The 27,475-nt window shown below is 41.0% G+C and overlaps 1 protein-coding gene across 2 annotated transcripts in view; it reads right to left on the bottom strand.

The window, feature by feature from the left end:
• Nucleotides 1-9,922: 9,922 nt before the first annotated feature.
• Nucleotides 9,923-27,475, bottom strand: part of LOC307018643 (uncharacterized protein) — a 35,801-nt gene continuing 18,248 nt past the window's right edge. The window contains exons 3-4 of one of the 2 annotated variants that reach the window (XM_079648974.1): nt 16,587-16,699; nt 9,923-15,076 (exon numbers count right to left, since the gene is read on the bottom strand). In XM_079648974.1, coding sequence (XP_079505100.1) covers nt 11,418-15,076; nt 16,587-16,686 — 3,759 coding nt within the window. In that variant the 5' untranslated portion in view covers nt 16,687-16,699 and the 3' untranslated portion in view covers nt 9,923-11,417. The remainder of the gene's footprint in view (nt 15,077-16,586; nt 16,700-27,475) is intronic. The other variant, XM_079648975.1, reaches the window with a different exon arrangement.

The following is a 27,475-nucleotide window of genomic DNA, read 5'->3' as shown; positions in this document are numbered from 1 at the left end:
GTGGGAGTACAGATGTTTCATTGTGGGTGGGAGTATACATGTTTCATTGTGGGTGGGAGTATACATGTTTCATTGTGGGTGGGAGTATACATGTTTCATTGTGGGTGGGAGTATACATGTTTCATTGTGGGTGGGAGTACAGATGTTTCATTGTGGGTGGGAGTATACATGTTTCATTGTGGGTGGGAGTCCAGATGTTTCATTGTGGGTGGGAGTATACATGTTTCATTGTGGGTGGGAGTACAGATGTTTCATTGTGGGTGGGAGTATACATGTTTCAATGTGGGTGGGAGTCCAGATGTTTCATTGTGGGTGGGAGTATACATGTTTCATTGTGGTTGGGAGTATACATGTTTCATTGTGGGTGGGAGTACACATGTTTCATTGTGGGTGGGAGTATATATGTTTCATTGTGGGTGGGAGTATACATGTTTCATTGTGGGTGGGAGTACAGATGTTTCATTGTGGGTGGGAGTATACATGTTTCAATGTGGGTGGGAGTCCAGATGTTTCATTGTGGGTGGGAGTATACATGTTTCATTGTGGTTGGGAGTATACATGTTTCATTGTGGGTGGGAGTACACATGTTTCATTGTGGGTGGGAGTATATATGTTTCATTGTGGGTGGGAGTACACATGTTTCATTGTGGGTGGGAGTATACATGTTTCATTGTGGGTGGGAGTATACATGTTTCATTGTGGGTGGGAGTATATATGTTTCATTGTGGGTGGGAGTACACATGTTTCATTGTGGGTGGGAGTATATATGTTTCATTGTGGGTGGGAGTACACATGTTTCATTGTGGGTGGGAGTACACATGTTTCATTGTGGGTGGGAGTATATATGTTTCATTGTGGGTGGGAGTATACATGTTTCATTGTGGGTGGGAGTATACATGTTTCATTGTGGGTGGGAGTATATATGTTTCATTGTGGGTGGGAGTACACATGTTTCATTGTGGGTGGGAGTATACATGTTTCATTGTGGGTGGGAGTATATATGTTTCATTGTGGGTGGGAGTATACATGTTTCATTGTGGGTGGGAGTATACATGTTTCATTGTGGGTGGGAGTATATATGTTTCATTGTGGGTGGGAGTATACATGTTTCATTGTGGGTGGGAGTATACATGTTTCATTGTGGGTGGGAGTATACATGTTTCATTGTGGGTGGGAGTATATATGTTTCATTGTGGGTGGGAGTACACATGTTTCATTGTGGGTGGGAGTATACATGTTTCATTGTGGGTGGGAGTATACATGTTTCATTGTGGGTGGGAGCATACATGTTTCATTGTGGGTGGGAGTATACATGTTTCATTGTGGGTGGGAGTATACATGTTTCGTTGTGGGTGGGAGTATACATGTTTCATTGTGGGTGGGAGTATATATGTTTCATTGTGGGTGGGAGTACACATGTTTCATTGTGGGTGGGAGTATACATGTTTCATTGTGGGTGGGAGTAAATATGTTTCATTGTGGGTGGGAGTATACATGTTTCATTGTGGGTGGGAGTATATATGTTTCATTGTGGGTGGGAGTATACATGTTTCATTGTGGGTGGGAGTATACATGTTTCATTGTGGGTGGGAGTATACATGTTTCATTGTGGGTGGGAGTATATATGTTTCATTGTGGGTGGGAGTACACATGTTTCATTGTGGGTGGGAGTATACATGTTTCATAGTGGGTGGGAGTATACATGTTTCATTGTGGGTGGGAGTATACATGTTTCATAGTGGGTGGGAGTATACATGTTTCATTGTGGGTGGGAGTATACATGTTTCATAGTGGGTGGGAGTATACATGTTTCATTGTGGGTGGGAGTATACATGTTTCATAGTGGGTGGGAGTATACATGTTTCATTGTGGGTGGGAGTATACATGTTTCATTGTGGGTGGGAGTATACATGTTTCATTGTGGGTGGGAGTATACATGTTTCATTGTGGTTGGGAGTATACATGTTTCATTGTGGGTGGGAGTACACATGTTTCATTGTGGGTGGGAGTATATATGTTTCATTGTGGGTGGGAGTATACATGTTTCATTGTGGGTGGGAGTATATATGTTTCATTGTGGGTGGGAGTACACATGTTTCATTGTGGGTGGGAGTATACATGTTTCATTGTGGGTGGGAGTATACATGTTTCATTGTGGGTGGGAGTATATATGTTTCATTGTGGGTGGGAGTACACATGTTTCATTGTGGGTGGGAGTATATATGTTTCATTGTGGGTGGGAGTACACATGTTTCATTGTGGGTGGGAGTACACATGTTTCATTGTGGGTGGGAGTATACATGTTTCATTGTGGGTGGGAGTAAATATGTTTCATTGTGGGTGGGAGTATACATGTTTCATTGTGGGTGGGAGTATATATGTTTCATTGTGGGTGGGAGTATACATGTTTCATTGTGGGTGGGAGTATACATGTTTCATTGTGGGTGGGAGTATACATGTTGCATTGTGGGTGGGAGTATACATGTTTCATTGTGGTTGGGAGTATACATGTTTCATTGTGGGTGGGAGTATACATGTTTCATTGTGGTTGGGAGTATACATGTTTCATTGTGGGTGGGAGTACACATGTTTCATTGTGGGTGGGAGTATATATGTTTCATTGTGGGTGGGAGTATACATGTTTCATTGTGGGTGGGAGTATATATGTTTCATTGTGGGTGGGAGTACACATGTTTCATTGTGGGTGGGAGTATATATGTTTCATTGTGGGTGGGAGTACACATGTTTCATTGTGGGTGGGAGTATACATGTTTCATTGTGGGTGGGAGTATACATGTTTCATTGTGGTTGGGAGTACACATGTTTCAAATATTTCCAAACAGGCAGAATGAAGAATTACTTTGATATCTTCCCAAAAGTGTCTATAACATGCTCCTGTGAGGCCGTCCGAGCCGGGGGCTTCGTTAAGAGAAAGGCGGCCAATTACTGCATCATGTAACGGCTGGAGGGCAAGGTACACAGGACCCAAATGCAGAATATGGTTCGAAATCCAAAATACTTTTATTGCGGAACTAGGCCAGGCAATAAGGTAAAATAAGGCAAGGCAAAACACAAAAATCCCTCTGAACAAAATCCTTCCAACAACATCAATAATCTCACAAACGACAGACAGAAAAAACTAAACTTAAAAGCACACAGGACTAATCACACAAACAAGACACAGGTGAGGAGGGAGGAGAAAACACAGGGGCACCAGGTGAACACAATCAGGTAATCAGGGAGGAGGGAACACATAGACAGGAAGCAACAGACAAGACGCGTGAACACTTTTCAAAATAAAACAGGAAACCAAAGACAGATCAAGACATGACAAAACACAACGCAGACAGATCGTGACACATCAAGTTCAACAGCTGTTATTGGATTATCACATGCCTGTTTGAAGCTATCTTCCACTTTGGGGATATATTTAGCTCTACTATTTAAACATGTCTGACAGTCCTCACTAGAATATTTGGAGGTATAAAGCTGAGGAAATAATTTTCTCGTCTGTTGTTTCTACATTATCAACCATTAAAGATTTGATACTATTTCTAACCTGCCTTCTTTTTTCAAGAGCACAGAAGTATTCTGAGTTCCTCTCCCCTTCCTCCATTTAGCTCTGGGTCTAATAAAGGCCTCTTGTGCTCTTTGAGTATACTTTTCATCTCATTTACGTTGAAGGCTTTTCTGTCTGTCTTCTGCAGAAGGGTCAGGCTTACTGCAGTAACTTTATAGTTGTTTAAGTCTAGTTCCTTACTTTGGAGTTATTTTTTATAATGTTTACTGAATGAAATTGAGAGTTGGCGTACTTTATGTTTAATGAACTCGTTGTTAGCTCTTCAGAGTTTAAGATGTTAATAATCTGAGATTTAATCTTTTGGCAGTAATCTTTATTTTCAAGCAGACTGGAGTTAAACTTCCAATATTTATTTGAATGTGGTTCTTTGTTTTAAGGTTTCACACATTATGAGGTAATACTGTGATCAGTGGCGCAGCAGAAAGATCAGAGCTGATATCATGACACAGCAAGTGGTTTGAAATCAACCAGTGGTCAATTCTGGATTAGTGATTTGAGTTGAACCATGAGAATTGGGATTCTCCTGGGTTTAAATATCTCCATGCATCGGTCAGACTTTGTTCATCGCAACATTTAGCAAATGTTGGATTTGGGTAACTTGTAAAATATTTGGAAGGACATCTCTCATAAAACCCATCCTGGACTCAGTTAAGATCACCACCAATGATGATGTGATCAGTGGAGTGTGATGATTTGAGATCATCTAACCTTAAACTCATTTGTTCAAATCATTTCTTATTTTCTCTGTTGTCATTGTAGATATAAATGTTGATTAAGATGCATTTGAGTTCATCAATGGTCAGGATAAGAATCAGCACCTGGGCATGAGCATCTGCAATATGGGATAGGACTTGACCACTGAAGTCTTTTAGTAGAATGGCGCCCCCTGCTGACTTGGGAGTGCCATGGCTGAAGTAAACTGAGTCTCCCCTTTGTTTGGACCAACAAATCTCATCCTCATCTTTAGGGTGAGTTTCTTGTAGGAAAATATTATTGGCAAATCAGTTTCCGTCTACTTTCAGTCTGTTTGCATCTCAGTACGTGGATGTAAGGCTATTTCTCAGTCTATGTGTTCCTCCTTGTGGTCATGTTGTTGTTTGCTTCTTCTTTCAGTCCTCTGGCATTTATCATCTGTTGTTGTTTGCGTCTATTTGCTGTTGATCAACCTATTTCTTTAGGTGTTTTTTCAGCTTTTCTTCAGTAAATTTTCTTCTCAGATGTTTATTATTTTTAAGCTTTTCTTTGTGGTTGTTTAACATCTATTAGTCTTTAGGCGTCTCGTAGTTGTTTTGCTTCTGTTTTAGTTGCTTTAACTTTCCTTGTGGTTGTTTAATGTCTCTATTTAATAGATTTGCATCTTTTAGTTTAGTTTAGTTTATTTTAATTTTTTTGAGCTTGTAAAACCGGTGATACAGACATGATACAGTACTATACAAATGAATGCAATAACAAAGCGAAATATTTAATCAATAATTGAATAATCTGTAGTATCATTGTCTGATATCAATAAACAACAAAGCTTTAGCTAATTACACATCCGAAAATGTTTTAAGGTGGTTTTGGTTTGTTTTGATTCATTTTGCGTCTCCTTGTAGTTTAGTTTCAGTTTAGTTTCAGAAAGTTGTTTAGCCTCCATGTGTTGATGTCAGCGAGGCAGTTGGTGAGCTGGGAGTGGGTGGTTGCAGAAATAGTTTTTGTAGAGAGGTAGAGTTGGGTGTCGTCGGTGTAACAGTGGAACCGGAGGAGGTGTACATTATATTATATAATATTAAAGACAGTTTAATATGACATATTATTCCTTTAAAGGTCTGCTATTGTGCAGAATGCTCTTTCTGATGTCTTCTCTACTGTACTTCACCATGTGTCCCCGGTGTGTCCCCGGTGTGTCCCCGGTGTGTCCCTGGTGTGTCCCCTGTGTGTCAGAAGACTCTCAAAGTGTCAGGAAATAAACCCCTCTCTCTTCTCCTCCGTACCCACATCTATAAAAACGGGGAACAACGGAGCTGATCCAGATTTGCTGCGTCATGACCACATTACTAAAATGTGGGCGGGCTTTAAACCCACGGGCCAATCAGAAACGTTGCTGTCAGAAACAATGAGACGTGTTCTGGAAGTAATATGGTCTGTGTTTACATTAGCATGCTAACACTCAGAGCTAACCTGTACTGGAGAGAGTGTGTGTGAAGAAGCAGGAAATCAAAAGGAAGTCACCTTGTGGTAAACCTGAGAGAGAGAGAGAGTTTGAGCTCCTTCCTGTTTCAGAGAGGATCCTTGATGTGGTTTGGAACATGATGTGCACTTTTCCTTATACATGTGATGTTTTGGTGTTGTTGTTCTTTTTGTTTTGTTTTCTTTCCGTTAACTTTCAAGTGGGAAATAAGTATTTGTTGTGTTTCTCTTATCATTCTATGATGATGTTATGATTGCTGTGAAAGAGAAATATGAAGGAAAGACCATCTGTTTATATATATATATATATATATATATATTTTAAAGGCGCAGGTCATATCAGATTATTTTCTTCTCCCTGCTCCTTTTCGGTCCATGGTGTGTTTACAGAGACATGTTTTCTTAACAATTATTATACATTAAGTTTTGCATACCATGAACGGAACAAATTAAATGAAATGAAATATGGAGTTTAATCACGGCAGCATTTAGCTGAGTTTCTGCTGCTAGAATTCTCCTGATCAGATGCTCATAAGCTCCGCCCCTCTTTTCTTTCTTTAAACCAGAATCATCTCTTTAGTAACAGCTGAAATAGAGGGGGATGAGGCGAGAATGATCTGTTTGGAATTGGACCAAAACACATCAGAGACATGTTTTCTATATATTTGTATTTACAGTTTTTCTCAATCGCTAAACCCACTATTTAGAATCAAAATTCCTTTCATCAAACCAACAGCACAGCCATCGAAACAGAAAACCATTTCTCTACAACAGTATACCATTTCTCATTGATATCACACAAAATGCAGATGCTAAGCAGTGTTTTGCAAAACAGATCACACAATTCTCTAACTGAAGTTACAATTCTCTACACAAAGATCAAAAATCTGTTGTGTAACTCATGTCTACAAAACAACAAATAATCTTCTCACCGTGGATAACACTTCCTCATAAACTTAGACCATAGCTACACTAATTGACACTTGATGTGCAAAATATTAACACTTGTTATCAGTCAATCAGCCCATTGAAAAAGGTAACTCCATGGAATGTACTGTATACCTTACAGTAATGATGTTACATTGAAAACATTTACATGATAGAATTTGCATGACTGTACTTAAAATATTTTTTTAAATGGTGCCGGTAAAGCTATAATAGTGTTGATATGACTTGCATAGGTCTTTGAGATGTTCATATGGGGAGGATTAGCTATAGCTGATACAACATTTTTACAGTCAGTAATTGTGGTCTTTTCCTTTTTGCACATTGAGAAATGTTTTTTTTTGTATTGGGGTGAATTGAGTACTTCACTTCCATGTAAATGAATTGCTCACAGCTGACATCAATGAATTTCCTATAGTAATTGTAATTAGTGAGAATCCTATAAAAGACCTCCCTCACTTCAGTAAGATGTTTGTGTAAACAAAATGGCTGATCGAGTAGGTAGAGGAGCTCTGAGAGGAAGAAGGAACCCTGTTGTTCAGCGAGGAAGAGGGAGGGCTGATGTTCAGAGAGGAAGAGGAAGGGCTGATGTTCAGAGAGGAAGAGGGAACCCTCATGTTCAGAGAGGAAGAGGGAACCCTCATGTTCAGAGAGGAAGAGGGAACCCTCATGTTCAGAGAGGAAGAGGGAGGGCTGATGTTCAGAGAGGAAGAGGGAGAGCTGATGTTCAGAGAGGAAGAGGGAGAGCTGATGTTCAGAGAGGAAGAGGGAACCCTCATGTTCAGAGAGGAAGAGGGAGGGCTGTACGTATGCGTGGTGGAAGAGTTGAAAGGGGACCAATGCGAACAGTAGTTTCGGACAACACCCGTGCAACTATTGTGGACCACGTCATAAACCATGGCATGTCCCTCAGTGAGGCTGGCCAAAGGGTTCAGCCCAATATACCGAGATCAACAGTGGCATCCATTATTAGGATCTTCAGGCACGAAAATAGGTAAGCTACTGTAACCCTTTTTTACAGCACTTCATGCATTTCTATTTTGATGTAGGTTTCGATCACTGTTTTTATATTACAGTACATAACATTCTCAAATATTTATTGATAGAACTGAAAGAGCACCCCGCTCTGGTGGCAGACGAAAGGCCTTTACTCCAGAACAAGAGTCTGCCATTGTTGATATGGTTGTGGCCAACAATGAAATCCGCTTAAGGGAGATTCAGGCCAGAATAATTGCAGACCAGGATGTCTTCAGTAACATTCAGTCTATAAGTGTTGCAACCATTGACCGGGTGTTAAAGAGGCAACACCTCAGAATGAAACAGATCTATAAGGTTCCTTTTGAACGCAACTCTGACCGTGTGAAGGAGTTAAGGCACCGGTATGTACAGGTAAGGACCTCAATCACACTGATGGCTTGCCTATATTTTTAGTATGTCGGACTGCTTACAGTAATGTAAAACGGTCCTCTGTTTGTTTCATTTTCTTTAGCGAATGATGGAGCTGGAAGGCAATGCATTACCACATGTTTTTGTATATGTGGATGAAGCAGGCTTCAACCTCTCCAAAGTGAGGAGACGTGGGAGGAACCTTATTGGGCAAAGAGCGACAGTCTTTGTTCCAGGCCAAAGGGGAGGAAACATAACATTGTGTGCGGCTATCTCGACACAAGGCGTCCTTGCTCACATCCCTTTAATGGGAGCATATAACACGCAACGTGTCCTTGCCTTCCTGGATGTCCTGTATGACGGACTTGTGCCACCAGAAGAGAGGGATCAAGTGAGGTCGGTTCACGTGGTCATATGGGACAATGTGGCATTCCACCACTCTCGTGACGTGAGGGCATGGTTTGAGGCTCATCCACACATGGCCATGGAGTTCCTCCCTCCATACTCCCACTTTCTAAACCCCATTGAGGAGTTCTTCTCTGCCTGGAGATGGAAGGTTTATGACCATCATCCTCATGACAGAATGCCCCTTTTGGACGCAATGAATGCTGGCTGTCGGGACATCTCTGCGGAATCCTGTCAAGGGTGGTGTCGACACGCAAGGAGATATTTCCCACGCTGCCTTGCAAGGGAAGACATACGCTGTGACGTAGATGAGGCTATGTGGCCAGACAGACGGCAAAGAGCAGATCAGTAAAGCTATATAGATCTCATTCTCTGCTTTACTGCTGATTTACATCATTTACCCATGTTATGTTTTTCCCAGTGTATTGCTATTCGTCTTTTGTTTCTGTTACGGTGCTCTTCTGAAAATGAGACAATAAAAACAATGGCATAGTTACAGTAAGACTCTGTTTTTCCTATATGTAACTTTGTTTCTCCCAACTTGTCAGTTTTCCGTTCAGTTTCCAATATCGATAGCTTGAGGTTTGTGTATTGATGATTGTAGTCAGTATTTAGTGTGCCACTTAGTAATGACTGTTCAAATAGTCTTCTCATGAGCTGACAAATGTTTGTTTTTGGAGAAGGTATCTGGTTTTGGAAGGGGTATTTTTAGTTTTGAGTGCCTTAGAGCACTTTGCAAGAAATGTATATTGTTATGGTAGAATGGGTTATTATGGTGACCGGAGTTTCAGTTATGAAAACACATTTGTCTCATTAGAGGACAATTTGTTCTGTTTCGATCGACTTATTCTTTTTTGTGACCAGTATTTTCAGTTTTGGTCATGTAAGTGCATTTTGCAAAAGATATTCAGAGTTATGGCAAGTGTGTTTCTGTTTAGATGGCTATGCTCTTGTTTTGAAGAAATGAATTTAGATTCTAAAAAGTGGGTTTAGCGATTGAGAAAAACTGTATCTGAGACCCTTAATATATGCCTAAAAATAGCACGATAGGAGATCTTTAACCCAGATGTATTTATTATAATGTGTGTGTTTATGTTTTAGGACCCCTCTAAGTGAGATGCTCCATCTCAAGGGGCTACCCTTCAACACATTCTCAGATCTAAAGTGAGGGAACATTTACACTGCAGGGTCAGACACACTATTGGAGGTTAACATTATGTTCTGCTCATTTGAATGACTCTGCAATCAGTCTAGTCATGTTCTTCTTCAGTGATTACATGGAGATTTAGAGATTTTATGAAATCTAACTTGAAGAGGTAACATATAAAGTAACATGGAAATACTCAAGTAAAGTACAAGTACCTCTAAACTGAACTTCAGTATTTGGGTAAATGTTTTAGAGACTTTGAAACGAGGAGATAAAGAAGGCCAGAAACATTTGAGACAAAATGACATTTATTTATTGTTAATGAATGATATCTCCATCTGTCAGTAAATGATAATCAATACACATCAGTATCAGGTATAATGTTTTAAAACTCAAAGAATATTAAACTAATAGTAAATATGATGTTAAACTAAGCAGGAAGCTGATAACCCGGTTAAAACAACAGAGTAAACCGATTATAATGGAAATCAATTCAAACTTTATGTGAAAAATACAAGATTTCAAAGTTATACTTTTTCCTTTCAGCTATTGATAGATCTTCTTTAATCTCCTTATTCTCATATCTGTTGTTCTGATTCAAAGAAACTTTCCATTAGTCTGAGTTATTGTTTAACGTTTAGAAACGTCTCCATCATCCAGCAGGAGCCACCGTATCATTTCAGGACACTCAGCGATACAATCCATCATTAACAAAAGTCACGTAGAGTTACAAATCTCAAAGAAAATAACATGAAGAGCAGAAAAAACATTTAGCAAGAATCTGATATTTGTAAATGATCATAATAGAAAATAAACTTTGAATAAACGTGCAGGTTGAATCTTTTCCATTGGTGGTAATGGTGTCAGGACGTGAATGATTTCTGCTCAAAACAATCACACTCTCACATTTCATACACATGGTACATTTGACTTCCTGTCCAACAGAACATGCAGATTGCTCCTGCAGGAAGATGTTTGAGCAGGAGAACAATAAAGCTTTAGAACTCATTGATTAACACTAGAGCTCTCAGTGCGGGTCTATTTGGACTTCATGCTTTGTATCAGTGACGGAAGAAGTGTTCAGATACTTTACTTTGGTTAAAGTTATAACACCACATTGTATAGATACTGTTACAAGTAGAAGCCCTGCATTCAAAATGTCCCATAGGTCAAAGTATGTAAAGTATAATCTAAATGAAGCTATAGTAATAAATGTAAAGGTACCCGATGCAGAAGAGTAAAGAGTAGAGTCGTGAAGTAAAGAGTCCAACATTTCACTTTGAACTGCATTCCACCTCAGCGCTGGGTGGACCGGGTTCTCTCATATTCCTACAGAACCGCTGATCCAAACAGCCTCACACGGGGCAGCAGCTCCCCCTGGTCCATAGCAACACACATGCCAAACAGGAAGTAGATGGGTCCCAGGGCTGGTGAGGTCATCTCAGATACACAGACGTCTTCCAGTTCGTTGATAGATCTCCTCTTGGTCTTGCTGGCATCTGTTTGCTCTTGGTTTGGTTTTGATCCAAAGGATTTGTGATCACTATGGACTCTGGAGGAGCTTCTCTCGGCTCTCCTTCAGCATTTCTTCAAGACCAACCATTTTCCTTGATTACTTGAAGTACAGAAATAAAAAAAGAAATGACCCATGAACATTTGTGTCATGGTCACTTGGTTGTGTTGGCCATCAAGGACTCTTGATCAGTATCACTCTCTATCCTGTCTTGTTTCATTTTGTATTTACTCGTCTCTTCTTTGAAATCATGTTCAGCTCTTGTCTTGGTCTCAGTTGGAGCTGCTCTTGATTTTGCCCTCAGTTAAAGATTCTTCACTTTGAAGCAGGTTTTCTCCTCTGCTTACTTTACCCTTGAGCTCTGCTTGTCCTCTCATGTCCATCAGGTGCTGGACTCGTTGCTTCCAGCCTGACTTGCCCTCAGCTTTCTCTCCCTCAATCAGCAGGTCAATGCACTCTGGAGTGGAGAGAGGATCTGGCCTCAGTGCGATCTCTCCTAGTCTGTTTAGACACTCAGCAGCCCTCTCCATCATCTCCCTCACTCCAGCCTGAAGACGCTGATATTCAGCTTTCAGCTGGTCGATCACTTCCTGAACAGTTCCCTTAGCCTTTAAGGCCTTCAGGTACTTTTCTTTCAGCTCCTGCACTGTTCGCTTTTCTTTAAACTCCTTATACTCCCATCTGTACTTCTGGTTAAAATGTTGACTCCAATCACATTTGCCTGGACACACAATACAGTTTCCATCTGGTCCCATTGCAGGAGATTTCCATTTATCTGCATCATTGGCAATATAACACGGGTAGTGACAGGTGACATGACACACCTGACAGTTGGTGATGAACTCTCCAGTGCCAGATATGTCTATTTGAAAAGGCTTCATGAAGACTACTTCAATCTCAAATTTCTCATTTCTGCTGATCTCTGCTTCATGCAGTTTCAGTTGTTGAGTTGTCTCTTTAATCGTCTCAAGCTTGGCTAACCCTACTTTAACCTGCTTCTGCACATTTTCAATTGAGATCTGGAGCCGCTTTCTTTCTCTGAGGACTTCCTTTGTCATTGTCAAGCTTTTAGTTATTAGCTTCTCAGAAGCATCAAAGAACCTATTCATGCTTTTTGCCCACATTTTCCAGAACATCTGATCAAAGTCTCTCTCTTCCTCCTCTCCACTCGAGTCAGCAGCAGCAGATGATTGGTTCTGTGCAAACAAGGCAGAATTATTGAATTTGAAGTGAACTGGCAGCCCGTCTTCTGTTTTAGGACATGGGACGCCTGAAGCTTTGATCGCCTCTAGAACTGGTGGGCGTTGGCCGTCTGCGAATGTCACCAGAACCTGGATGTTTTCTTCCACATCTTTGCCAAAGATTGAGAGCACAGAATCAAACACATACTTCTGTGTTAGTGTGAGCCGAGCTAAAGAAGCCTGAACTACAAAACACACAGCGTCAATTTCACTGACGCCACGCTCTGAAGAGAAGAGATCAAGAAGCTGTTCTGTGATCTCAATGTCTCTTGTTATTCCTCTTGTATCTCCAAAGCCTGGAGTATCAACAATGGTCAGAGAGAAAGGGATTTTAAAGCCCTCTTGGTGGTTGATGTTGTACACAGTGACTTCAGAGGTCTGGCTCTCAGATTGAGATCTCGACTGATCCTCATCAACTAACTTGAATCTGAAATTGTCCTCCCACTCTACACCAACGATGTAGTTGATGAGTCCATTGATCAGAGTGGACTTTCCAGATCCAGTTGCTCCAAGAAGCATTATTGTGCGATTTCGCCTCATGCTTTCTTTGCCAAAGTTGTACCTCCGGCATCCATCAACTTTCATCTCTTCTTCTGTCAGAGGCAGTTTGTAAACTGAGGGAGATTCAGAGTTGATCCTTTTGCTTTTACTTTTGAGGAATTCTTTGAGACGGTCACGTTTAGTTGTGCGGACATTAACAGCGATGCTTTCTTTGCTTCTTCCAGCTGCACCACAATCACACCTGACCCTGACAGCGTATTCTGTCTCTGGCTGAAGTCCTGAAATGATCGCCTTCTCAGCTCCCGCCATCATTTGCTCCCAGTGGAGATCTTCCTCTTTCACCTGTTGGTCTGGTTTGGCGTACTCCACGATGTAGCTCAAAACGTGGACATCTTGTCCGAGCTCAGCAGGTTTCTCCCAGCTGACTGATATCTCACCTGAGGTAGATTCAATGTGGAGTTTCCCAGGAGGGCTGCAGGGTAAGGTTTGAATGGATCCACTGACTTCATTGGCTGGCCCGGCACCTACTGGTGTCTCTGCCCTGCATCTGAACATGTACTCTGTGTTAGGACTCAGGCCGCTCACTGTGACTTCTTCAGCTCTGGATGCTGTCTCTTGTTTCCAGCCGTCCTCTCCTCTGACACAGTACTCAACAGAGTAGGAGGTGATGTCCTCTGCTCCAAATCTGGGTGGAGAAATGTTCAGCGTCACACTGCTGTGGTTTATATCACTTCCTGTTACTGTTGCAGGCTTTGAAGGAGGCTCAAAGTTGTCATTGACAGAAAGGCCGTCTGTATAAAGGTAGATGCTGGCTCCTTGCTGTGTCTCCTTTGTTAAACCCACTGTCAGAAATGTGATGTTCTTCTTCTCCTTGTTGGCCTCTGCAAAATCACTGAAGAGCTTTGCTTTGTTTCTCAATGTTTCTGCTACTTTGTTTGTGAGGTACCATTGTTCCTTTTCTAGATCTGGAGTGTGTTGATCTTGAGAGTCGTCTGGTTTGGGTGTTTGTTTCAGGTAGTTTGATAAAGTTGAGAGGTACGGTTCATCACTTCCCAGCGAGGTGAAGACAAAACACACAGCGTGCTCGTTATTGAGAATTTCTTCATGAAAATCATTTTCGCGTGGAACGATCTTGGTGTTTTTCATCTTGTTGGTGTACGACTTTAAAATTGAGATTTCTCTCTCCTTACAGTCCATCCACTCGTTCAGGTCCTTGCTGTTGAAAGGAGAAGAACATGTCTTCCTCAGTTCCTCTGCGAGCACAGCTTCTTCTTCTCCTCCTCCTCGGATTGATGGAAGTTTCTTTGCCAGGGTTTGTTTGAATTCCAGTTTGAACTGAGAGCACTTCTGTTTAAAGGTTTTGAGTTTGTTTCCAATCTGTGGGAACAGCTGTGCAGTTTGGGTTCTCAGTGCATCATTGAACCTCATCTCCAGGTCACTGAGGTCCTCCAGGACACTCTGACATTCTTCAACTAATCCTATACTTATCTGACGGACAAGTTTAGAGGCAGAAGAATCTAAACATGTCAGAGGCAACAGCCAGACCTTCACTGGTACTGCCTTTTCCCCGTTGGCTCCCAGCAGCTTTGGCAGACTTTGGTACACCTCTACTGCCTCCTGAAAGGATGTTGGAGGTTTCTGAATCAAAAAGTCTCCAAAGAATCTGCAGGACAGTTTCTCAACATTTGCTTTGTCCTTTTCTTCGATTCTCAGCGAGCCTTCGCCCTCTATTGACAGTTGGGGAATGTTCTTGATCATCACCTTCAAGTTGCCCTGAATGTCTCGATGGTTCTCGTTGACAGACACCTCACGCTCAAAGACAAAGAAGGCTTGAGCCCCATAAAGGATTCCTGTGACTACATGTGTTGCTATTCCTTGATCAAAGACAAACTGATGTTTCTTAACATCCCCAAGATGATTCATGGACAGTTCTTTGAACTTTGTGGTAGCTTGGTAATTCAGAGTTACTCTGGCATGATCTTTGGAAGTCTTGCTATCGTTCAGGTATTTGGCTGATCCTCCAACCTCTACCAGTCCACTCAAGAAACTTGCCTTCAGAGATGCTTTAACATTTAGTGCTTTAGATTTGTCCTCAATTGTTTCAGATGCAACTATTTCAAAATCATTATAGCTCTGTGGTCTTTCTCCAATATTCTTTTTAAGGTCCTCACGGTCCCACAAAGTCATTCCTGCAAAAGAAGAACCAGAAATCAAGCTAGAACCAGATTCATGTTAATACACACTATAACTTTGAGGGGAATCAAAGCATCGTCCTTCTAATAATTGTAGCTCTCCTGTTGTTAGGAACTGAGATAGAGAATGATTTGTTCAGTGATGCGATTCCTGAGAACATCAATGATAATAGAGAAAGCTTGTCTTACAAGACAAAAAGACACAAATCAGTTTAATGTCCTTGACTATTTTCATGACTGTTACACTGCGTCCATGTTGTGAACCTGACAGAGTGGTGCAGATCTCAGGTTCTTCTGGTGCCCTCAGGTACACTTAGATACAGTGTTATTTGGGGTTATTTCTACGGTATACCACGAAACAGATGATAATTAGTTCATCGTTTTTTTATTCTGTGATTTCTGAACACCTTCGGTTGATGCTGTCATCTGGCCGTCCTGAGTTTATTATAAACAATAAAAGTCAAATAACTTCCAGTTCAGCGGTAACAGTGACAGACAACAGCAATCAGTAGCCTACACATTGTAGAACATTTTGTGATTGCCATGGCATGTTAAACTAAAAGTATTCAACCAAAGTCACTGTGTATAGTTCTGCTCTCAAACAAAGGATAATGACAGCACTACTCTCTTCATCATCCAAAAGAACCCTGATGAGAAGGCTTTCCTGCAGGTAGTTAAAGCCAAGATGGACACTTCACGTCACACCTGCCGTCTACTAGAGTGCTGGTCTCCAAGCTGAAATCAAACAAGACCTGGAGGCCATCCAACAGGGCACCTAAGCGGACATTATTTATATCAAAATGTCATAGCTGAATGCTGTCCTTTAGCTCATGCACTGGTGGAATTTCAGTTGAATATTTGAAGATATTTGGTGCCATGTTGTTGCCAAACTTCTTCTATGTTTTCGGTAATTTTGTTGCGAGCCACCATTTTACTTTCTGTCAGGCCTCTGTCTCTTATCTATTGAAAAATGATCCTATTATTTGTCATTGCTACCTTTATATGTAGCTGTTTAGTGTTGTAGCAATTGTAAATTGTTTGTTAATATCTTGGATTATATTCTGGACTAAAGGCTACCATCCATAATTACCCAAGACCACGCTGGTTCAATCTAAAAAAAACTCTTCTGTTTAATATTCTCTGGTTTGTATATGTCCAGCATTCCTCGGATCCCAATCAACCAGGATTTGTAGTGTTTGATATAATTGATTTGGGCAACCTATTTCAAACTGATCTGCCCCTTTACTCTGGAGTTCCACAGGGATCTCTGACATAAATCCTACATCAGAACCCAAGGTCAAAAACCTAATCAGGAAACCTGGGTTTATATTAATCAGAATCTGAACTTGAGCCAAACATAAACAAACTAGTCCAAACCTGTTTCTTCCATCAACACACACATCTAATCCATGCTATCAAAAACACATTTCAAATAACTTTTCATCTGTGTGTTTCGTTCCTTGCAAAAAGAAAATATCTGTTTTTAAAGGTGATGTTTTTTCCTCACCAGGGACGAGAGAGTCGTTGCGGCAGTCGTACAACATCCCGAGGCTGAAAGGCCGTCCGAGCGCCGCCACCTCCATCGTCCCGCTGCCTTTAGAAGCCATCGCTCCGAGTGAACTGAAAAGAATCGACACCAGCTCGTTAGTTAACTTTGATGATTTGGTAATTTCATGTCCAACCATGCTCACCTTTCAATTAGACCTTTTTACTCAACAAAGAAACACCAAAACTCCACAAATGGACACTAACTCTAATCAAGCCCAAATTCAAAGATAACTTTTCAAAAGCTACTTGAGCTGCTGTACACATTACTACACTCTCGCCGTCCTCATAATTCATTGTTACACGTTACTTTTTATGATGATAAGACATATTTGATTTACATAAATTGCCATTAATTTTTCCCTCATCTTATAAAATAATAAATAAATAGAAAAAGGTTTTAATTTATTGAGAGGGGACGGGCTGTGATAGGCATAATTTATGTGAACAATTGTGTCTCTTTCACAGCATTATTGCACTTCTTTTTCTTTATTTCCTTTATGTCTATCAAAGCGTGAAGTATTTTATATATCTTTCAATTTTCTCTGTCAATTTATTTGCAAGTCATTTTTCTATAATGTATATTAATGTAAAATGTATTTATGTACGCTAACTTGTTCTTGAGTAAGATACTCTATTAGATCTAATCTTTATTACACGCTGCACTCTTTGATCCAAGTTCTGAAGGGCTTCATCTCCACCTATAGATATATGTTTGGTATTTCAAATGAAGGGCAGTGTAATTAAACCTGGAGCAGACTGAGAAGGACTGTGCTTGTTATTCACTGTAATAATTGTTTACTGATAAACAAGCTAATATGTGAATAAGGGCGTGGCACTTTGATCCCCACTTCAAGCTCTGGCTAAAACTAAACTACAACTGTTGTTCATATGACGATACAACCATTTAGTCTTTGAAGCTTTCATCTTTGATATCAGTATATTGCCCAGCCCTGATCTGAACGTTGGCAATGTGGGCAATTCACATGGCCCATCACAACATATTAAGATCAGCTACTGCCATCGCATGATGTCCTCCTTTATTGCTGACCTGCTGATGGCAGAAATGATGTCAAACATCAGCTGATGGCGATGTCTGTCCGATGCATCGGGGCTCCTTTACATCAAATAACTACAAACAGACACAAGCGACTATACATACATTGACACATAAACTTGAATAATGGACCCAAGACTACTCCACTACTTCAAAGGGACCTGAAAATGAATGAAGACATCCCTTCACTAAACAGAGTGCATCCTTTGTGTATATTTCCATCAACACATCAACCTGTACTGTATGTTGTATTTCTTTGTGTTTATGTGTATCAATCTGTTTCATACTACAGAGCGAGCTGCATGCTGTTATCTTTGCTGGGTTTAAAGTCCCAGATACACCGGCCAGAAATCGGCAGTAAATGGGAGTCGGGCCGAACATGAGCGTGGGCACGCCCTATTCGGAGTGGTGTGCGCCGCACCGTCGGGTCTTTTCTGCCGACCTGACGCCTTTCCTTGCCGATTCGTCGGGAACACCACCGGAAGTCGGACAAAGGGATAACACCGATTGGCTGTTCAGCTAGCGAATCAGTGCATGAGAAGCGTTAACGGAAGTGAGGGAGGTAAACAAATGATTTAAAATGGAAGATGGAACACACACGGACGGCTATTTCACCTCATCGGTTTATAGAGCTCCTGTTCGTTCATGTTTTCAATGGACAAGAGTGAAAATGGAAAGAAAAACGCTATTTGTTGTTTGTGTATATCACGGAGTCTGTTCTTCTTCTCTGTCTTCCGGTTGTTGCCTCTTTTGAATGATGAATACACACTACCGCCGCCTGCTAGTAAGAAGAGTTATTGCCACTCACGCATGCGCAGTTCATACGTGCTCGGCTCGGATTTGCGTTGTGTTCCAGTGCGCGAAGTCGGCAAATACGCAGGAGAGTCCGGCGATGCAACAGTCTGTGTCGGCGTCGGCGACTTCTCAGGTGACTGGTCGGTGTATCTGGGTCTTAACCAGTGGCGGCCGGCCCATAGGGGCGCTAGGGGCGCCACCCCACCTCTTCCCACATACAAAAAAAAATATTAAAAAACATATTTAATTAAAAAATATATATTTAAAAAAATATATATTTAAAAAATATATATATTTTATATTTTTCATTTTTAATCAACAAGGTAAATATCATACAATTGGTATCAGTAAAATGTATAATCTACAATAAAATCTTGTTTAAAATTGTGTTACGATGTCTAAAGTTACTGATAAGTCACATGTTTCATGCCTGGCCTTGACCTTGGCATTAGTTTATCATTACGGGGCGCTGCCCCCGAGCCAAACAGCAGCAACCAGCACGTTGCAAAAGTCTCAATAGTAAACTCTGCCGCCGAAACCTAATTTCAGCCAATCAGCGCCATCAAATATTTTGGTCACGAGAGCGCTCACGTTGGCGCCCACGTTGCTTACGTGCGTTGACGTGAGTTGTTTTTTAGACTCGTGAGGAACTGGGGTAGTATCTATAGTAACGCAGTGTAGGCGGAGCCGTGACGTCATCTTCAATGAGCTCCCCAGAAAAACAACACAGCCGTTGCTCTTAGCACTCAGAGCTCACAGCTCTTCATATCTGTTCAGAAACTAGACAAAAGTTAAACAAGTACAAACCACATACTGTCTGTGTCATGGCGAATACAGTCGCTGGTTTATTTATGTCTGTATAGGCCGTTGTTGTGAGTGTGGACGGTCGGAGCATTTACAACGTTAGCTTAGCCAAATCTCCATTAGAAAACACGCATTTTAAAAGGTTTTTCGCCTGCCGTCTGTCTGCAGACTGGTCAAAGCCTTAATTCATGGTTTTTACTATCCGGTATCAGTATGTTGTTACTTCGGAATCATTTTGAAACGTGTATTATAATTAAATCACGGTCAAATATGTTCATCTTGTTGTAGTTGTAGCCCCCTTGACAGCGATTCTCTCTCTAGTTTTAGACTGCGGTCAAGCCAGCCTCCACTCGGAAAAACCTAGTCAAGCCAGCCCTCACGTGATATTGCGGTGCGTGAATATCCTATGCATTACGGTAGAGTAAAAAAAAAATCCTCCCTCTGTGTTTAGATGATAGCAGGACATCCCATCTAGTAACTCAGAAAAAATCAGGACATTCTTATGTAGAGTTTCAAAATAAAAGACCTTTGAATTCTCATATATGAGCTATCATCCCTGTTTTTAGATGAGAATAAAACCAAAGCTGTCCGTAGGTGTTCGGATCAGGGGGTCACGGGTTCAAACCACACTGCAGTCAGCATGTCGTTGGGTCCCTGAGACACTTTACCCCAAATTACTCCTGTGGGGATTGTCCACAGTATTGAGTATGTAAGTCGCTTTGGATAAAAGCGTCTAACAAGTGACATGTAATAATAATAATAGTAATAACAAAGACAGAGATGCCAAAATGTTACAGGTTATTTAAATAAATAAGAACTACAATTATTTAAGTTATAAAAAAACAACAGCAATGGAAGCAGTTTAATTGTTCCTAATTCAAAATGACAATACCACAGATATGACCTGCATTATTCAGATAAACATCTCAAACACTAACGCTGCACAATCCACTGAATACTACAAGTACCATCATGCACCACTAGAGAGCAGTGCTGTCATTGGTAGAAGAATAACTCACATCATCAGAATCAGAATCACTGTATCCGTCCCACAGAGGGGACATTCACATCGTTACAGAAGGAGAGAGCCAACGACAGTTTCCTGTTAACTAAGAAGCAAAACAAAAACACTTTACAAAACACACATCCTCTAACAGTTCTGAAGATACAGCATCAGGTTTATAGTATAGCACAGTTATTAACGGCTTATATGAAGCTCAGAGCAAGTTCCTTCAGGAAGACTGGGTGTATATACATTCACTCTGCAGCTGCTTATGATCAGATCATCACGGGCGTCTCTTTATCACATTCACCTCAATCTCCAGCAGCCAATCAGCGAGCTGCAGCCACACTTTAAAATGATTCTCCTCTCTCCTGGAGTCAGCTGTGATTTCAGGTGTTCATGCTGCGGCCCGCCTCCTCCACCTCCTCCCCATCCACCTCCTCCACCTCCTCCCCATCCACCTCCTCCACCTCCTCCCCATCCCCATCCGCCTCCTCCACCTTCTACCCATCCGCCTCCTCCACCTCCTCCCCATCCCCATCCGCCTCCTCCCCATCCACCTCCTCCCCATCCCCATCCGCCTCCTCCCCATCCACCTCCTCCACCTCCTCCCCATCCACCTCAACTCCATCCACCTCCACCTCCTCTCCATCCACCTCCACCTCCTCCCCATCCACCTCCTCTCCATCCACCTCCACCTCCTCTCCATCCACCTCCACCTCCTCCCCATCCACCTCCTCTCAATCCACCTCCACCTCCTCCCCATCCACCTCAACTCCATCCACCTCCACCTCCTCTCCATCCACCTCCACCTCCTCCCCATCCACCTCCTCTCCATCCACCTCCTCTCCATCCACCTCCTCCCCATCCACCTCCTCTCCATCCACCTCCTCTCCATCCACCTCCTCACCATCCACCTCCTCTCCATCCACCTCCTCTCCATCCATCTCCTCCCCATCCACCTCCTCTCCATCCACCTCCTCTCCATCCACCTCCTCTCCATCCATCTCCTCCCCATCCACCTCCTCTCCATCCACCTCCTCTCCATCCATCTCCTCCCCATCCACCTCCTCTCCATCCACCTCCTCTCCATCCACCTCCTCTCCATCCACCTCCTCTCCATCCACCTCCTCTCCATCCACCTCCTCTCCATCCACCTCCTCTCCATCCACCTTCTCTCCATCCACCTCCTCTCCATCCACCTCCTCTCCATCCACCTCCTCTCCATCCACCTCCTCCCCATCGCCAAAGACTTCACATGTATCATATGACATGTGTAGAAGTTGTTGATACAATGAATGTTCTTTAAACAAATCGAAGTCTCTCCTGATTGAAATATATATTGCACAGAATTGTTATTTCCCAACAAGGGGTGTTTGTGTTGTTCTATGTTAGTGTGGAAATACTCCATTCCAAGTGAGAGTGCAGCATTAGTCAGCCTTAGCATTAATCATGCTAATGCTCAACATTCAACACGTATTCACTTCATTGAAGTTATGTTACTGAGGTTAGACAGCTCACTTGATTTAAACACTAGTCTAGCTGTCTGCGTGTTACGGATGTCGGGACCTTTGAACAACATACGCAGGTTCATGTGGTTTGGGATTACAGCTGAACATAATCTCAACGTTTCTGATCCTCACACGTTCAGTCAGAAGGATCATCTCCACGTACGAACACTTTCCCATAATACCAACATTAAAACTATGTGTTACCAACAACATGTACCTCGCGTACGTGAAGTAAAGTACTCTGGATTCAGGTCGTTTATTTTTAACACGTATTTATATGCTTTCATCTGCAAGCTACGTTTGATTCTGCATCGTATTTGATAAAGGTTGGGTAACACTTGTTAAGTTATATTAAAGCAACATGTTGTTTAAGTTAAGTAACTTGATGTGGGAAGTAACTAAGTACATTTACTCAAGTACTACGGGACTTTACTTGAGTATTTCCATGTGTTGCTTCTGTGTTCTTCTACCCCTCTACAGTTCAGAGGTACATGGTGTACTTCTACTCCCCTACATGTATTTATACCTTTAGTTACTTCACAGATCTGGATGAATGATGTTACATCTAATCAAGTGTTAAATCAGACTTTAGTTCCACCTGGAGTAAATCCACCAGCTACCCTGCAGTATACAAAGTCATTCAGACTAGCTGCACCTTTACCAGCTTTGAGAACACTTTCATGATCAATCATTATAAAACATATCATATCTATTATTCTGAAATGGACCAATCAAACAATGACTACTTTTACTGTAACAGAGTATTCCTACACTCTGGTACTTCTACTTTTACTCAAGTACAAGATGTGAGTACTTCTACTTTTACTCAAGTACAAGATCTGAGTACTTCTACTTTTACTCAAGTACAAGATCTGAGTACTTCTACTTTTACTCAAGAACAAGATCTGAGTACTTCTACTTTTACTCAAGTACAAGATCTGAGTACTTCTACTTTTACTCAAGTACAAGATCTGAGTACTTCTACTTTTACTCAAGTACAAGATCTGAGTACTTCTACTTTTACTCAAGAACAAGATCTGAGTACTTCTACTTTTACTCAAGTACAAGATCTGAGTACTTCTACTTTTACTCAAGTACAAGATCTGAGTACTTCTACTTTTACTCAAGAACAAGATCTGAGTACTTCTACTTTTACTCAAGTACAATATTTGAGTACTTCCACTTTTACTCGAGTACAAGATCTGAGTACTTCTACTTTTACTCGAGTACAAGATCTGAGTACTTCTACTTTTACTCAAGTACAACCCTGAGTACTTCTAGTTTTACTCAAGTACAAGATCTGAGTGCTTCTACTTTTACTAAAGTACAAGATCTGAGTACTTCTACTTTTACTAAGTACAAGATCTGAGTACTTCTACTTTTACTCAAGTAAAAGATCTGAGTACTTCTACTTTTACTCAAGTACAAGATGTGAGTACTTCTACTTTTACTCAAGTACAAGATCTGAGTACTTCTACTTTTACTCAAGTACAAGATCTGAGTACTTCTACTTTTACTCAAGAACAAGATCTGAGTACTTCTACTTTTACTCAAGAACAAGATCTGAGTACTTCTACTTTTACTCAAGTACAAGATCTGAGTACTTCTACTTTTACTCAAGAACAAGATCTGAGTACTTCTACTTTTACTCAAGTACAAGATCTGAGTGCTTCTACTTTTACTAAAGTACAAGATCTGAGTACTTCTACTTTTACTCAAGTACAAGATCTGAGTACTTCTACTTTTACTCAAGTAAAAGATCTGAGTACTTCTACTTTTACTCAAGTACAAGATCCGAGTACTTCTACTTTTACTCAAGTACAAGATCTGAGTACTTCTACTTTTACTCAAGTACAAGATCTGAGTACTTCTACTTTTACTCAAGTAAAAGATCTGAGTACTTCTACTTTTACTCAAGTACAAGATGTGAGTACTTCTACTTTTACTCAAGTACAAGATCTGAGTACTTCTACTTTTACTCAAGTACAAGATCTGAGTACTTCTACTTTTACTCAAGAACAAGATCTGAGTACTTCTACTTTTACTCAAGAACAAGATCTGAGTACTTCTACTTTTACTCAAGTACAAGATCTGAGTACTTCTACTTTTACTCAAGAACAAGATCTGAGTACTTCTACTTTTACTCAAGTACAAGATCTGAGTACTTCTACTTTTACTCAAGTACAAGATCTGAGTACTTCTACTTTTACTCAAGTACAAGATCTGAGTACTTCTACTTTTACTCAAGTACAAGATCTGAGTACTTCTACTTTTACTCAAGAACAAGATCTGAGTACTTCTACTTTTACTCAAGTATAAAATCTCAATACTCGTCCCACCTTTGTAAAGTATGGGTAATATTCCCTCAAAGAAATACTAGTAGATAAAACTATCGATGGTTGAAGAAGTACTCAGTCGTACTTCAATAAAAAAGTAGAATACAGTAAGTTAAAAATACTTCACTGCCAGTTCAAGTATTGTATACATTTACTTAAATGTAAAATGTTGTCATTCTGAAAGTGCTATTTAAAATATATTCATCAAAGTTGAGTAATGTGTTTATTATTATGCACCAGGGACGTGCACAGGTACGAGCTAATGTTGCCCGGGCAACGGCCCGTTTGGCTGACCTGCCCCTCTGGAGAGAGCGAGAGTTTGTTTTTCTTTTTTCTGTTGTGGCCGAATCAACATGATGAGCCCACAATTAGTATTGTAGCGTCTCGCTGCCGGAAACACACTCTGTCAGCGCTGTCATCTGCCGGTGCGTTAAGACCACCTCAGTGTCGGATTTTGAAAACTTGATTTTGAGTTGTCTCATGGCTGTTAGGGTATAAGGGACAAACCAAGGGACTTTACTTCCTCTTGATACCGTCGGTTATTTACAAAAAAACAACTAAATAAAGCCTACTTGTTGTTATTGTGCTTCTGTCTTTCTGTGTCTTTTCATCCGTAAACTCCCTCAACGCTCGCTCTCTTTCTTTGATCGCCCTCTCACGGGTGAACAGTTCACTGTCCCGCTTCACTGTAGGATTTCTGCCATGTCTCTACTTTAGTTTGACCATCTCTGTTACTAAGTTATGGAATACTAAATAAATAATGATATACCTTACCGTTACTACGCTCATAAAGAATAAGAATAATGCGTATTGAACTGGTTTCATTAATTAGTGAGTTTATTTAAGGTAATTAGTTAGAGGCCCTATTTTATCAGTATGTCTGGACTGCAGTTACAATGGTCAAACTACATTAGAAAAGAATTTTCCCCATTTTGTATTTAATAGTTACTAACCTTAGACTTTTTTGATGAGATATGGACCACAAAAAAAAAAAAGTCAATGGTTTTCATTTTTAAAATCAAGTTACCGAATGAAAGTAGTCGCCTTAGCTTATTTTTTTATAAGATGTGAATTACTGTTCAATTTAGTTGATGTAATAATAGTTTGGTTTCTTTTACATTAAAAACAAGTTACAATTTTCAAAAGGTCTTTTGTTTTTTATCGGGGGGAGGCCCTTTTTCCAGTTTAGAGCAATAGCCCCTCCAAATGTCTGTGCACGTCCCTGTTATGCACATTATGATATTGTCAAACTGAGGACGCCGGTTCGAGTCCTGCCTTCAAAATAAGAGCAGTGGAAGCAAAGATGTACTTAAAGTAGCTAAAGTACTCTGTGCAAAATGCTGTAATTCAGGATGTGCATCAATAATGTATTTGCCACTGATGCATGCACGATATAAATATATATATATATATAGATATATATGTGAAGTAGAATAACTGGATGAATTTAATGTAGGAGAAGTACTGGTATAATGTACACACTTTGCATGTAAGAGTTGCTTATACTGATGCACTGAAATGGTAATACTATAGTACTTCACACGTGTACTCCAGCTGCAGTACTGACCCTCGCCCCGTGGCCCTGGACGTCTCTGTGAGGAAGAAACAAGCAGAGACACAAAGTACAACTCACAAAATAAAAGTCTGGTTTATTGTCAAACAACAAACTTCGCACGTACATCAAAACAGGCCGTCGTGAAACAAAAACAGGAAAAGCAAAGCAGCTCTTCCCTCTGGAAATATATTCTAGTTGTTTGCATCTTTCTGACTGGTAACATTATAATATTAAAGATTGTTTAAAATTACATTTATTCCTTTAAACCAGATAATTTGTGTGTTTATGTTTTAGGACCCTGGATAATGAGCTGCTCCATCTCAAGGGGCTACCTTTCAAAACATTCTCAGATCTAAAGTGAGGGAACATTTACACTGCAGGGTCAGACACACTATTGGAGGTTAACATTATGTTCTGCTCATTTGAATGACTCTGCAATCAGTCTAGTCATGTTCTTTGTTACGTCCCCACTAAGGTCTAGGGGACCTGGAGACAATAACATACAACCAATAAAAATGAGGGAGTCAGTGTAACAGTTGACAAAAGGTTTATTTGTTGTAAACCGAGAAATCGAACAGAGATATACTTGAAACACTCGGTTAGTGAGGAGGAGGAGGAGGAGTCAAAGGATTGTGCCAAACAAAAGAAACAAGCATAACAAAACCAGGCCTATCTCTACATCTATCCTTTGAAACCAAAACTCAAACAAAAAAACCCTCACTAACTAAACTACAAAGAATTTGACAAAACAATATCCAGAGGTGGCAACAATCCGCTAACCTCGTGTGTCTGAACATTAGTTAGCTACGTGGTGAGAAATGTACAGGGTACCCCAGACTTACCTAACTCCCCCACCTCTCAACACACACACTTTCACAAAGGTCAGACAATACAAAGATCATGAGTTGCTAAACACTGCAGGCTCCTTCATCAGCAACAGGCCCAGGGTGAGAGAGAGAAGACTTCCTGGGTGCCTCCTTTATGGTCGGCCCTGGCTGCTGATAGGCCAGCTGAGGGTGAGGGGATCCAATCAGCCATCAGATTCAGGTGCACAGGCAGATACCGATCCGCTGCTGATTAGCTGTGTAGAAGACAGGGAGAAGAGAGAAACACAGGAGGGAAAGAAAACCCCACAAGTCCAGCCTCCCTGGCACGTAACACCCCCACACGTATAAATCCAAACAGTATGTTTGGACCCGACAATATACATTTTCTATTTACATAGCACGAGAAAGTGCATCGGCAAGAACATTATCGGCCCCCTTTAGTAGACAGAGCAGTCGTAGCGTTTCTTCATTTTCCCCTGGGTAGAGGTCAGAGCTTCCCTAGCCAAGGAGCAAGCACGATGTAGACGATCCTTAAGTTTGGCGACATACTCTGGGATACTGCAAACTTTTTTCATTGGCATGATCAAATGCTCTTTAAGAACTTTTAAAGGACCTCTGACTTCATGTCCAAACACTAGCTCAGCAGGACTAAAACCTAGAGACTCCTGAACAGCTTCACGGGCGGCAAATAACACTAAAGGAAAACCTTCATCCCAATCTTTACGAGACTCGTGGCAATGTTTTCTTAACATGCACTTCATAGACTGGTGAAACCTCTCTAATGCCCCCTGACTTTCAGGATGATATGGGCTGGATGTCGCATGCTTGATCCCTAAGGTGTCAAGTACCCGGGCAAACACTTTAGACATGAAGTTAGTACCTTGGTCTGTTTGAACTACCTTCGGTAGACCAAACGTGGAGAAACACTTCAGAAGTGCCTTGGTGATGACCGGGGCAGTGATT

Source organism: Notothenia rossii, assembly GCF_949606895.1.
Source record: "Notothenia rossii genome assembly, chromosome: 9".
Classification (NCBI taxonomy): Eukaryota; Metazoa; Chordata; class Actinopteri; order Perciformes; family Nototheniidae; genus Notothenia; species Notothenia rossii.
The sequence above is the reverse complement of the archived record's forward strand: the minus strand, read 5'-3'. Positions and strand labels throughout refer to the sequence as shown.